Raw genomic sequence first — 14,220 nt, 5'->3', positions numbered from 1 at the left:
ATCCAAACGATATTGTCTCTAATGATCAATCCAAGTCATAACTTAATACATTATTTATGAATATGTTATTTCATATTTTAAAAAGATACAGATTTGTATTGATATAACCAAATACTATTTAATTAAATTTAGGTTAAATTGCAAACACAGTAGCGTAATGAAAATCTATATTTAAATTTGTGATTATTTTCTGGATCCAGTTGTGTGTGTTGAAAAAAATTGAGGTGTGGCATTGGCAGTTTGAGCCTCAGCGTGTCTGGCTTGGCCGCTCTGCATTTCCACACCTTAACAGCTGTGTCTGAGGCACTATGATTTGTGATTCTGTTGGCGGCTGGATGTCTTTCTCCATCTTACTGCCTTGACCTGAAGGTGACACGGGGCTGATTGCCTCCGGTGGTCATGCTTTACATGCAACAGCCCTCCTTTTACACTCATCAGAGCACATCGCATACGGTCAGCCTCAGGGTAGCTGTAAACCAGCAGTGAATGGAGGACAACAGAACCTACAACATCATTGATTTTTTTTTTTTAAACCTGAACAGAAGGACAAGCTAATGTGTAATGTGAAACAAATATACTGTAAGCACAGAATCTTCCCTGAATGTCTATATCAGCCAAAGATAATTTGTACACACATACAGAATCTTCCCGACAGTAACTGTGAAATTCTGTGTTCAGGACAGGACTAAAGCACACAAATAATATTGATTATAAATTAATGTTGATATCTAGAGATGCGCTGGAGATGATGAACAATATATTATCACTGCTCAGAGAACAAAGGGATAACAGAGTCTATTTTTCTACAGACATAATGGAATTGTTTCATGAAAATAAAGACATTCTATAATAAAAGGTTTCGGTTAAAATCCATATCCAATCAATGTTTGACATAGGGGGTTGGTTATGTTAACAAAATTGCAAGCATCTTAGATTAACAGTTATAAAAAACAGATATAAAATATGGTTCAGAAACCTTGTTACAACCCCTTTTTTTTTGTTAAAGATGCACAGTGTTTGGCTTTACTATGTTGTCATCACCTGTCCCTTGCATTCCTTGGTGGCCGGTTGCACGTTGTTGCCTAGTGTCGCATCGGAGCGGTTCTCCTTTAAAGAAACGCGCACTAGTTTTTGCCAGGCTGGTGCTAGTCTGGCTCCGCGCGAGCGGCAACGCGGAAGCGGACGGCGCGCGCGCCGCGGCCGGAGCGCGGAGGCGCGGAGGGATACCGGCTCTACGTTTGCCGTGATGCGCACCAGTGCTCAGTTTCGGCGGAGCGAAAGAGTGAATATTTGCGGGTGGAGACCGCGAGAAAATTTAAATCCCCCGGGTCGCGCTCGACACCCAGGGACGAAACCGTAGGCCTCCCCCCCTTTTTTCCCCCTTTTCTTTTCTTTCTTTCTTTTCGGTTCTTACGCACCGCTTCGCGTGGTAAATGTCCGATCGGCCGGGGCATCGGGGCTGAAGTTTTCCAGGGGTTTTCTCCCTCTCCGCGAAGGGCCATGGCGGTGGAAGCGCGGCCGGAGCTGGTGGGGAAGCGGTTCCTCTGCGTCGGCGGCGACGCGCCGCCGGAGCTCGGCGAGATCGGGCGCTGGGGATGGCGAGCCGGGGTCGTCCGCGCCGTCACCCACCGCGACAACGACAATCCCGAGCTGGCGGTAAGTGTCCTGTCCGAACCACGCACCGACTCATGTCCTGAGGTGGTGTTTTTTTGTTTTTTTTTTTTGCGTGGAAATCGGTACGTGTACGTGTAAAAACCGACGTCCGAGCCTCTTAATCAATAACCGGAGCTCGTACACGACAGCCGCGCTGCGTGCGTGGAGTTAGATCGCCGAAATGCAGGATTTCTCCGTGCACCCCCCCCCTCCACGCAGCCCACGGCGCGAGGTGTGCGCGCATTCGTTGTTGTTGTTGTTGTTTTTTTTTTTTTTTTTTGGGGGGGGGGGGGGGGGGGCAGTCCCTTTGTAAACCCGAGTGGCGTGGCCGTCCCCTAGTTTTATTAAAGAGACTCAGGTGCGAGGCTGCTGCGTGGACGGTGACACGCCACGTCCAGCCCCCCCCCCGTGGAAAAGGGAATTTAATCATCGAGCCTGGAACTATCCATCACTGGCACGTCACTGTCCCCCGAATACCTGTACCAATTTGTGGTGTGGTGCACACGTCGGTTCATTGTCCTCCGTTCCCTGGACGTTTGGACGGCGGTGAATGGCGCGGGTCGGTGCCATTGTGGTTATACAGTGAGGGCCGTACAGTGCGCCGCGAGCGTGTTCAGGGACGTGGCCTGAGGTCACCGGCCGCGGCGTTGCGGCTCATCAGCAGAAACGGGGCCGGGGGAAGAATTTTCCACGCTGAATGGCCCGTTTGTTAACCGTGGGCGCCGCGATTGTGAGCGCCGGCTCTGGTGAGTGTAGAGTGAGTTCTGGGCCTCTGACGGCGTAACTGCACACTTACAAACCGGACACAAAACCTGCAAACGTCGGATAAACGTTCACCGCAGAACGTCTCGTCCACGTTATTGCTGTGCCGGCCGATGGACGTGCGCTTTGGCCGTCGGAGATGCGGCAGAACCGTCGCCGGGTTCGCGGACGTGTGATGCATGGGAACGGCTCTTTGTTCCTTATGGCCGGACTCCCGGCCGCCGTGGTAGTGATTTATACCTGCGCCCTCGACCCGGGTCTGAAGTCGGCCTCCCCGTCGTCGGCGCGACCCGACGACCCCTTTATTTATTCTGCTCGGTAACCCCGTTAAAAATCCCCTTCTGTGCTGAATTAGCAGCTGTTGGGACATTTGACAGCGATGAGTGTGATGGCGTTTATCGGGCGAGTCGGGGGAGGAGTCTGATAATTGAATAATAGATTTGGAAATTCGTTTTTTTTTTTGTTGTCAGTTCCGCGCCGAGACAGGCGCGATTCCCAGAACGTGGCCCGGAGTGACCCACTTCCTGTCCGGTTTCGCTCCATCCAACAGGCCGGGCAGACGCGCATCTGGCGTCGGAGAACAATGGTGTTGCAACGCGCTGGAATTGCATAACCTCCGTTTATTTATTTATTTCCCGACTGTCCATTGACCCGCCCGTACGTGCACCTCCCACTTGTTGCCTTTGTTGTCTCCCCGTCTGCGGGGAAACATGACGGCGCCGACCCCCGTAACGGCGGCGTCGGGGACGGCGGTAATCGACTCTGCCCGTAATAGGTGGCGAGGAACGGAGCGGAATCTCTCATTACGAGTGTCGGCCGGACCTTTGAGCTCTGACTGACAGCAGGGCGAGATAGCGCGCTCGAGAGAGAGAGAGAGAGCGGGGCGTCGCTCGCCAATGGCTGGACTGCATCCCATAGCAACAGCAGCTTAGCCCGGTGAATGACAGCTTGGCACTTAACACTTTCAGCTCCAAGTCGGGGGGCATATACGGGATGGTAGTGGCCTAGTGGGTAACACACTTGCCTATGAACCAGAAGACTACAGAGTCACAGGTTCAAACCCCACTTAATACCATTGTGTCCCTGAGCAGGACACTTAACCCTGAGTGTCTCCAGGGGGGGACTGTCCCTGTAACTACTGATTTTAAGTCGCTCTGGATAAGGGCGTCGGGTAAATGCTGTAAATGTAAATATCCCATTATCCGCCGTCGTAGGGGCTTCCCATTGTGCTCGTCCGCAAACCGAACGCGTCCGTACGCGGCGTAGGTGGATGCACGATTACAAACAGAACCGCGTCACATGCAAAAAGGCTCTAGGCTTTAATTACAGGGCGGGCGTCGGTCAATTCCGTAATATTACTCAAGACGAGACGATAAATCGATACGCGGTGCATCGTACATTATTCATCCGTTGGTATCCAGTATATTATAGGGTGGTAGTAGCCTAGCGGGTAACACACTCGCCTATGAACCAGAAGACCCGGGTTCAAATCCCGCTTACTACCATTGTGTCCCTGAGCACGACACTTAACCCTGAGTGTCTCCAGGGGGGGACTGTCCCTGTAACTACTGACTGTAAGTCGCTCTGGATAAGGGCGTCTGGGGCAGCGGTGGCCCAGCGGTTAAGGAAGCGGCCCCGTACTCGGAAGGTTGCCGGTTCGAATCCCTATCGGCTGAGGTGCCACTGAGCAAAGCACCGTCCCCACACACTGCTCCCCGGGCGCCTGTCATGGCCGCCCACTGCTCACTCAGGGTGATGGGTTAAATGCAGAGGACAAATTTCACCGTGTGCACCGTGTGCTGTGCTGCTGTGTATCACAAGATTACAGTTACTTCACTTTCAAATGCCGTAAATATAAGCATGGGTGTGTCGGTTTACGTTAGCGGAGGCAAATTCGTCTTTTTTACTGTATTAATCACGTCGGTGGTTGAATGGAGGTTTTTTTTTTGCCGGTTAAAGACAAAGGTAACTATGGTTATATTGCCCCCCCCCCCCCCCCCTCACTTTACAACCCCGACGGCCCAAGACGGCAAGTGGGCCGCCGTAAAACACAAACAACATTACTCATTCCTTCGGAGGCTTTATCTCCGAGGGCCGCGCCGCCCCCACCGCGAATAGTGAATCCAGATGTTGTCCTCTTTTCTTTTTTTTTTCCGTACTCGGGCCCCCGTACCGTACATTCGCTTTCTCGGCGCACGCTTTCACAAATCAAATAAATGGACTGTTACCGCGAGGGCTCCGCTCAAAGCGTTATGGCGGCGGCGGCGCGGGGAGGAGAAGGCGGCAGCGCCGGGCACTTGACGAGGCTGCAGGAATGCGGCGGTAATTAAATTCCCTCCAAAAGACAAGTCAACTCTTGTAACCTTGCGAAGGTAGCCGCGGCGGCGAGGACGTCGAGGCGCGCCCGCTTTCTGGCGGGAAGTCGTCGCTCCGTGGCCCCGGCAACCCGCGCGAGGAGGAGGCGGCGGCACATCTGGAAAACAAATGAACGTCCCCGCCCGAGCTGTTTTTGTCTCTTTTCCCACCCCCCGCCGCCTCGCCGTAGGCCGTCACGCCCGCACCGCCGCGACTCGGCAGGGTCCGTATTTGGTTTTGCCGTGCCCGGATCTACGAGAGCGATGGCCGCAAGTGAGAGGAGGCTTCGTGACGGCGGCCCTCGCGGCACCTTCATTATTCTTCCTGACATCACTGTCCCGAGTTAGATTTCCGAGTACGTTTGCCGGCCCGGCCCTGCTTTTGCCCCGAAGCCTGTTTAACCTGGTGGGGGGGGGGGGGGGGGGGTGCAGGGGCTTGTGGGAAAAAGAGCGGCGCTCCGTAGCGCGAGTTGCGCGTTCGGCTCGAGGGGCGCGGTTCCCGCTCTCGTGTGGAACAGTATTCTTTGTTTGGGACGTCTTGCGGGTGCCGGGGAGCGTTCTGTGAGCGCCATTGATTGGTTCCATACAGCGGAAATTTGACCTTTAGCAGATGTTGGAGGCGCCGCCAGAGCGCAGCGTGATCTGCAGACCAGACAGCTTTTTCCTTGTTATGTCGACGGAGGAGTCGGCGTATCAACCCCCCCACAACCCCCCCACCACACCCCCACACCCCCACAACCCCCCCACCCCACACACCCCCCACAACCCCCCCACTCCACCCCACACACCCCCCACAACCCCCCCACCCCACCCCACACACCCCCCAAAACCACCCCACCCCACAACCCCCCCACTCCACCCCACACACCCCCCACAACCCCCCCCCCCCACAACCCCCCCACACACCCCCCACAACCCCCCCCCACACCCCCACAACCCCCCCACACCCACCCCACCCCACACACCCCACACACACCACCCCCCCCCACCCCACCCCACACCCCCCCCCCCCACAACCCACCCCACACACCCCCCACACCCCCACAACCCCCCCACACCCCCCCACCCCACCCCACACACCCCCCACAACCCCCCGGGCCGTCGAGAGAAACCAGGCCGTTGACTCTATTTAAATGAGCAGCTCTCTTGGTTTTGGAAAAAATACACACACACACACACACACACACACACGTGTTCCAAGGAGAGCACGTCCGGATATTCTCATGCAAATGTCACCGCGCCTAACGGTGCGAGACACCGCTGTGATTCATGCCTTTTTGGACAAAAGGTTCCTTCGTTAGACGGAAAAGAAGATCCTGGTGAGCAGCAGCCGGCTGCGATTTTCGCCGAACCCGGAGGGGCTCGGTCGTGTGACTCGCGGTGGATGTCTCAGCGTTTGAAATTGTCTCTGTATGTAGCCGTATCTGTTTTTTTTTTTTTTTTTTTTTTCTTTCTTTTCCGTTTCCTGCGTCGGCGGCCTGGAGTCGAGAACCGGCAGAAGACGAGTCCGGCGATGCCGCGCGCTGATTAAAAACAGGGACGCCGCCGCCCTAGTGCGCCGTGGCTTTAATCACAACGTGGCTAGACGTAATTAAAAGTGTGTCGGTGCGGGACGTGTTCGTATGTTCTCCGTGTCGACGCCAGGCAGGACGACATGGTCATTTTCTCTCACGTTCGGTGCAGATGCGCCGCGAAAGCAGACCTCAGTTTGACCCAGATAGCGGCGCTCAGGAGACGGGCGTGCTCTTACGTTCTGTCATTAGTCAAGAATTCTGCAAAAGTAAGCATAAAATGTCACCAATTGTCCGTTTCCGTTTACGGCATTTATCAGATGCCCTTATCCAGAGCGACTTACAGTCAGTAGTTACAGGGACCGTCCCCCCCTGGAGACACGATGGTAGTAAGTGGGCGAGTGTCTTACTAATAAAGTAAAGTGATAATGGTGCCCACAGTGAAATGTGTCCTCTGCATTTAATCCATCACCATTGGTGAGCAGTGGGCGGCCATGACAGGCGCCCGGGGAGCAGTGGGGGGGGGGTGCTTTGCTCACTGGCACCTTGGCGGATCGGGATTCGAACCGGCAACCTTCCGAGTACGGGGCCGCTTCCTTAACCGCAAGGCCACCACTGCCACCCACGGAGGTTCTAGACATTTCCTCTGGTCTTTCTTTGTCACACGCTGGGTTTGATTCCTTGTGAAATTGCACTAAAAGAGGATGTTTTGACATCGTCTCGCGTCCAACCGCTATTGCATCAGCTGTTGCGTACAGAAGCACTCGCATGTTTTTCGGCGACCGTTTTTTGTTGGTTGCCATGGTGAAATCTTCTAGCCGATTGCAACATCTTTACGGCTGGTTATGTATAGCAAATGCACGAACGGTGCACGTTTGTTGCAACAAATGCAACAAATGGCAGAAAATTGACAGGTAATTTGCAAGATTCTGTATTGGCCTTCCACGCTCTGGCCAGACCCTCAAAAGGCGTGCGCCGACCCGGGGATCTGCTGAGGCTGCGTCTTCGCCGAATTCCCAGCCGCTTGATCTTCAGCAGCAGCTGAGTGCTCAGCGCGTTGTGCGGCCATTTTTTTTTCTCTCCCCTTTTTCGGCGCTTGGATTAGATTCTGTATTGTCGTCGCACGTAGTATGAGCACAATGTAATGCGCTTTTACGTTTAACCAGACGAAACGAATATACATAGCAAAGTTTCACAAGAGGCCATGTGTAAAGGATGATTAATGTACAGGTTAGAGATTAAAATGATTACTATCCATAAATATATGAATGAATGCATGGACCGTGAGACACTGACATAGAATAGAGTAGAAACTGTAGGAGACGTTATAGCTGCACCCTTCATTTTGCAATATTCACGCGGTAAGAATGTCATGGTTTATAAAATGAGTCTGAAGAAGGATGTGTCTGGTGCGCAGACCTAATTTATGGACATGATGAGTAACGCTTTAATAACAACAATGAAACAATAGATGTGGAAATGGGGTACAAACATTTCTGTGATCTTATTGCTGTTAATCAATCATGCAGTTTGCTTTTAGGCTCTCAATACTTAATGCACACACCATAAAACAATATTTTAACTCTTCATAGCCCAGTGTTCGCTCTAGATTGGAGCTGTGTAGTTCTGTACTGTCGGTCCTGATGCATGAAATGCCTGTCGGCCAATCACGGCGTGAGATTGGAACTGGTGCAATACTTTTGCCAGTAAACGAAAAAGCATGACTTGTCTTGTTAAGTCGTCATCAAACCCAAACCATTTCTTTGGACCGATGCATGTTCCGTTCGTGCAACCGTTTGAAGTTGCCGGGCCCTGCCATCTGAGGGTGGGTTGAGGTTCGGCGGCGTCGTCTTCTGGCCGCGCGTGTCACAAAATTGCAACTTGTGATTAAGCGGACGGGCAAGCCGAGCAGCCGTGGGCACCGAGCGTAAGAGCTCTTCATTTAGAGTGTGGCGGGATTGCCTTTCATCATGTGGTCACATGACGGTCACACTTCCCGATTTCCCGACTTGCCGGTTGCTCTAAACCATAATGTTTGTACCTTTTTAGGCAAACTGGGGCTTTTTTTTTTTTTTTTTTTTTTTTGGAAAGCCACATTTAAGATTAGAGAGAGGGGAAAAACACTTTATCTAAATCCAACAAATCAATTGCATTAAACTCTAGGCTAAATGATAAAGGAAATATAAACAAAAATGGGAATCTGCCGCATCTGAAAACACTGATTAGGATGATATGAGGATACGTCACATGAAAGGAAGCTGCATCTTATCGTGTCATAAAAGGACAAAAACAAATTGATTCGCTGTTGTCCTCGTAACCGGTAGCTGAGCTGTTTGCTTCCCAGAAATACCTAAATGCCATCTCTTCAATCTTAGTCACCTTCAGGATGGGGAGCCGTGGAGGGCCCTGGCTGGTAGAGCAGGGTCTGTAGGGCTTCATTAGGACTTTTAGGAACACTGAAACAGCACTTTGGGTGCTATTTTCAAACTGTGGAGCTTCTTTGCTTAGTGTAAGGTCAGATGTCCTCAGGATTTATGCAAATGTATAAATCAGGTAAGAACTGCTGGGTAGTTGTTTTTATATTTTGAATTTTTTTTTCATCCTTGGTGAGCAGTGGGCAGCCATGAAAGGCAGTGTGTGGGGACGGTGCTTTGGTCAGTGGCACCGCAGTGGCACCCTGGCAGCTCGGGATCCGGCAACCTTCCATTTAACCGTCTAGGCCACCACTGCCCCTACATATCATTGTGATCGCCATCGTGAAACACCGCAGCACAGCACACGGTGACACAACGAAATGTGTCAGACTGGCCAGAAACATCTCACCAGGTCCCTTGCGTAGAGAATATCTGCTTCTGCCCTCCAACAGGGCAATTCCCTTGCCAACTGACCGTAAAGTAGTGCAGCATCGCGTCGCATCGTTCCTGTATTGAGCGCAAAATAGATCGTTGAGAAAGTAATCATCTTTCTTTTCTTTTTTTTTTAGTTTTTATTTGAGGGCATGGAATAGGCTTGATGCATTTTCTCCTAACCAAATAAAACAATCATCAGAAGTGCTTTAAAATATTAATCGGGACTGTTTGTGGAGGAAGCGGCCTCATCAAACAGACTGGCTTATGCCCTGACATTTGGAGGCCTGGCAGCTGATTGCTTTTAGTTACTGAGCAGGATGTTGTGAATTTTATGTGAATGGAAGTCCCTGAAGGCCTGCCTAATGGGACGAGGGGGGGGGGGCTGCAGATATGTCTGCCCTGGAATGGGATTTGGGAGGGCGAAACAGAGTGAGCTCTGTTCCTTTCCAGGCCCTGGTGGCGAGGGCCTGCAGAAGTGGGGGCCATAGTTTGGCTTTGTGTGGAGGCTTGCAGGGGACGGGCCCTGGGTGCGTTTCTGTTCCCACCGTTTCAGGCCCCGGATCCTGCAGGTGGTGGCCGGGCAGCCCCGTGTTCCATGTCACAGGCTGAAGGGAAAGATGGGAGTGCTGCGACATGGGGAAATTGGAGACCATTGTTCTGCTGGGGTAATAAGATGGTTTTTTTTTTTCCCAGTCAAGTTCGCTGTAAGGAAAGAGAGTTCAGCAGAGAGATACGTTTCAGACATCCTTTTATATATTTTGTAGCATTTATAAGATGGAATGTTATTTTATTTTAATTCACAAAATGTCATCATGGTTTCCTAAAAAATATTAAGTAGACTTTTTTTTTTTTTTTTTTTTTGTCCTAATCCTGCATTTCATAGCAGCGCTAAAAAGCAATTAACATCCACGGGAAATGATCACAATGGTCACAACAGTCATAAATAGTGAAATATGCAGACAGGTCTTCCTATTCATTGTCTTAATAATCTGAATTGGCCAGTTGCTAAAGATTTAACACATGAGACATACCAGTAATGTGCCTCTGTGTTAATCGTCTTTCTGCTTATTCAGCAGAAATAGGCCACAAGGCTCTGTTTTTCTGGCATAAACAGTAGTAGTTTTCTGCATATTTCTTCTCTGCTGCTGAGATTAAAGGTGATATTTTGAGCCTTGTAACCAAGGAGATGATAATAAATCTAAAAATAAAATTAGGAAAATAATAAATAAATAAATAAAAAAGCACAGAAGCAGCTTTCATTGCGAAAACACGCTTCTGTTGAAATTAAGCTGCAAAATTGCATGCATCGTTCAGGCATGGACGATGCTGTGTTATGGTACCTTTTTTTAATGTTCTCAAATCCTCATAATATTGGTAGGGGTGGGGAAGGGGGTCATTTTTTCCCAAGAAGAAGGAAAAAAAAGCCCAAGAACCAGACATTGGCCGGGATTACGGTCCTACAGCATTCCACATGACTGTTGTTTTGCCCCTTCACCTGAATCTTTTACTAAAATATGTCGGATTTGTCAAGGAGCTAACGGGGGAGCCTATCCGGTGCCCTTCCATGTTAGCAGATGTACAAATGTAAAATATTTCTCTCCAGCTCTGGGAATGGGGATTTTTCCTAACGCCCTGGCTGACATCCTGTCGGAGGGCTTCATCTGGAACCTTGTTTGCTTTCGCAATACCCGGCCCTCTGCCGGCTGGTCCCCCCAGGGCCTGAATTCGGGGGTCTGGCCAGAACATGTCAGAGTGCGGTTTCGTCCGAGCGTGGGCGACGGCGCGCTCAAAAGCGGCGCTGTGTAGCGGCCTTGTCCTCATTAGCGGCGGGAGAAAATGGCGCAGCTTTCGGCTCATCTTATCCAGCCCTTGTCTTGCAGCTCTCTGCGCCTTCCAGCTTGTGGATGTGTGGGATTTTTTCTCCGGTTCCAGGGGTTCGCGGAGGGAGCCGGGAGAGCTGTGGAAATCTGGCCGTAGTGCCGAGATCCCACGGGCCCCCTTCTTCCTCCCACACTCTTCCCACCTCTTATTTAGCTCTCCTGGCTGCCGTGTGAAAGATGTTTTCCCATCGCGTTCCTTCAGAAATCTGACCCCGGGGTCTTTTGCTGTAATATATATATTTTTTCCTCCCCACTCACTTTTTTTCTAATTTGAACCTGATCTGTGCCTAACCATCTTGGATTCGTTTGCATTTTTAAACTGGCAGTGTGACGGTGTAGTCTTCATATCATACATTTCTTCAGTTACAGCAACTTGGGGAAAACAAATCACAATTACAAACAGTCACTCGAACAGATTTTTCCATTTTTAACCGAATTTATCATGCTTAATAAACACTATTTGAACTGTACAGTACTGCATGCTAAGCATGGACCTCGTTTGCTTGTGTAAAGCCTCTTCTGCATCTATATAAATGGGTAAAACAAGAAAGAAACATGAGTTTTAATTATGATTGCGCTTCTGACGTATTGATGGGTGGGGTTTAAATCATTCAGATTGAGGAATTAGAGCGAAGTAATCTTTGAATGTCAGTCTTTGGTCTGTTTCGCTTCTCCATGATGCATAGTTAGCATTAGCATTTCTACATCACTGGACGTTCGGAGTGTATCCATACAGCAAAATGATCGTGATCATTTACGTGGTGATATTGTATCGATACAGGGACATCACATATCGATATTTTTGTATACAAATTTAGTCCAAAATTCAGTTCTGAGTTATGTTGTTTTGGCAGAATTGTCTATGTAATGTGATCCACACAGATCGTACACGGCATCTTGTATGTCAGCTCTGCTTTTACGTTTTCAGTGAACTGTAGAACATCGCAGGTTGTACAGTATGATATGAACGTGTATGGCGGCCCCGCTGTACGTGAACTCTCGCCCGGCTGAATGAATGCAGTATAAAAGGTCGCGTGCATGCCTCCAGTTGACCTGCTACGACAGCGCAGCTCTCCAGCCCGGCAAGACGCCTCCTCTCCGTGTGCACCAGTGCGGCCGCGCTTCATTTAGCATCGCAATTATCTCACTGAGGCCCTCACAGGCGGCAGCGAAAAGATTGAACGGCTGCCGAACCAGCCGCGGGGAGAGCGAAGGATGTCCGCGTCCAGCGTTCACCTGGCCTGAACTTGATTGCGGCCTCTAATTGGCCGATTTCCACCCCAGAGCGTATTATTATCCTTTGGTGTGGGGTAGATTAGACCCTCCCCCGCTGAAAAAGGCCTGCAGGCTGTGCTCACAGAGCGGCCATGCTGGGATGTTTGGCTGTGTCCTCACGGAATGTGACACTGTGCTAATGGAATGCTGGAAATGCCAGAACATTCTGCGTTTCGCTGCACTTTTGCTTGGGAGAAAATGAAAGCTCCAGCTGATGAATCAGCTTTTAGAACGCGACTCTGCCCTGACTTGTGGTTGAGAACGGGAGATCAGGAGACGCGCAGACGAGTGGGTGACGCCGTACGTCTGGATGGTGAGACATAGCCTGCATTTCTGACTGATCCAGCCACGTCCTGAGCCAGCTTAGCCAGGTCTGGGTTGCAGGATGTGCAAACTCCACTTGAACCCAGGGCTCCTTTTCTTCAGCATTAACTACTGTGAGCTCTAAGGTTAGAGGATAAAATCAAGAAAGGACTGCCTGCTAGTTGTCTGTATCATGAAGAAGAGATCTAACTAACCATTTGGTTGGTGTGTAATTGTTTGTGTAATGATGGCTGGACATGCCGAGGAAGAAGGACGCAAACATTGAGCACAGGACAGGAGAAACATCCCCAAACAACGACCCGGCGGCGAACAGACACAAACAGGGCAGCTTTATACCATCATACACAGGTGAAAACAATCAGGAAACCTAATAGGACGAACACAGGACAAGCACGAAACCCCGGGTCCGGAGTAGCCCCTTCCAGACCGGATCCTGACAGTTTGTCATCCAGAACACTGTCTTGGGTCCACATCTGCAGCCAAACCAAACATGCAGCTATCATTGACGAATCCTGACTGGCAAATCCGATGATCCTGAACTCACCGTGCTACTGCCTCAAAAATATACACCTATGCCATGTTTTCAAAAGGTTCGGAGATCTGGGCTAATTGCTGTTGTAACAAGATTCTCTGTGAAGGTGTGATTATGATAAATCTCTCTCTCTCTCTCTCTCTCTCGCTCTCTCTCTCTCTCTCTCTCTCTCTCTCTCTCTCTCTCTCTCTCTCTCTCTATATATATATATATATATATATATATATATATGAGAAACATCTGGCATGAGACCTATCTCAGCTGGCCCAGTGACAAGTTAAATTTCCTTTGGAACGTGGACTTGAACTTTTTCCATTTTCTCTGCTTGTGGTTGTTTGTGTTTTGTGGTAATTTGGCCATGGCGGTCTGTCTTCCATTAGAAAAACGTCATAACCCTGCCGAGGTCTGTTGGAAAGTTTTCCTTTTCATTTTTGGTCCCTTACGTTCGCTCTCGCTTGCTAAGTGCCACGTGGGAGTGAGTGATGCAGATTTTTACTGACTGGAGGATTTCAGCAACTGCTTTAAATTGCTACCAGGTATCCGTCCATCGGGGTGGCAAAATCCCCGATTATTCAGCACTGTGACTCCGGTGTGTCGCGAGGTTGAGTCACAGTGCTGGTTATCAGGGTGGTCGTAGCCTAGTGGGTAACGCACTCGCCTGTGAACCAGAAGACCCGGGTTTGAACCCCACTGACTACCATTGTGTCCCTGAGCAAGACACTTAACCCTAAGTTGCTCCAGGGGGGGACTGTCCCTGTAACTACTGATTGTAAGTCACTCTGGATAAGAATGTAAATGTAGTTGTAAATGAGTCACATAGCCCTAGATGCAACGCTACAGCTAACGGTGTTAGTAAAAAAAAAATGGCGGTGTAAGCGATTGACAGTGCTTTTATAAATGGTAAGCACCACGCTCCGGCGTGCCCCGCCTCCGAACGATTTGAACGATTTATGAAGCGCCTTGTTGCGGATGTGGAGCCGGCGTCTGGAGCGTTCCCGCGGAGACCCGTCCATTCTTGAGTAATCGGTTCCTCCGCCTGGGGCCCGGTTAACTTCGCTTCACCTCTGAGCCTTGTGTCCT

At 50.2% G+C, this 14,220-nt stretch overlaps 1 protein-coding gene across 3 annotated transcripts in view; it reads left to right on the top strand.

Annotated features, from left to right (window-relative positions):
• The first annotated feature begins 1,226 nt into the window (after positions 1-1,226).
• The window catches only part of jmjd1cb (jumonji domain containing 1Cb), an 83,732-nt gene continuing 70,738 nt past the window's right edge, over positions 1,227-14,220 (top strand). For all 3 annotated transcript variants that reach the window (XM_028968553.1, XM_028968552.1, XM_028968551.1), the window contains exon 1: positions 1,227-1,656. In XM_028968553.1, coding sequence (XP_028824386.1) covers positions 1,501-1,656 — 156 coding nt within the window. In that variant the 5' untranslated portion in view covers positions 1,227-1,500. The remainder of the gene's footprint in view (positions 1,657-14,220) is intronic.

This window comes from Denticeps clupeoides, chromosome 2 (genome assembly GCF_900700375.1).
Source record: "Denticeps clupeoides chromosome 2, fDenClu1.1, whole genome shotgun sequence".
Lineage (NCBI taxonomy): Eukaryota > Metazoa > Chordata > Actinopteri > Clupeiformes > Denticipitidae > Denticeps > Denticeps clupeoides.
The sequence above is the reverse complement of the archived record's forward strand: the minus strand, read 5'-3'. Positions and strand labels throughout refer to the sequence as shown.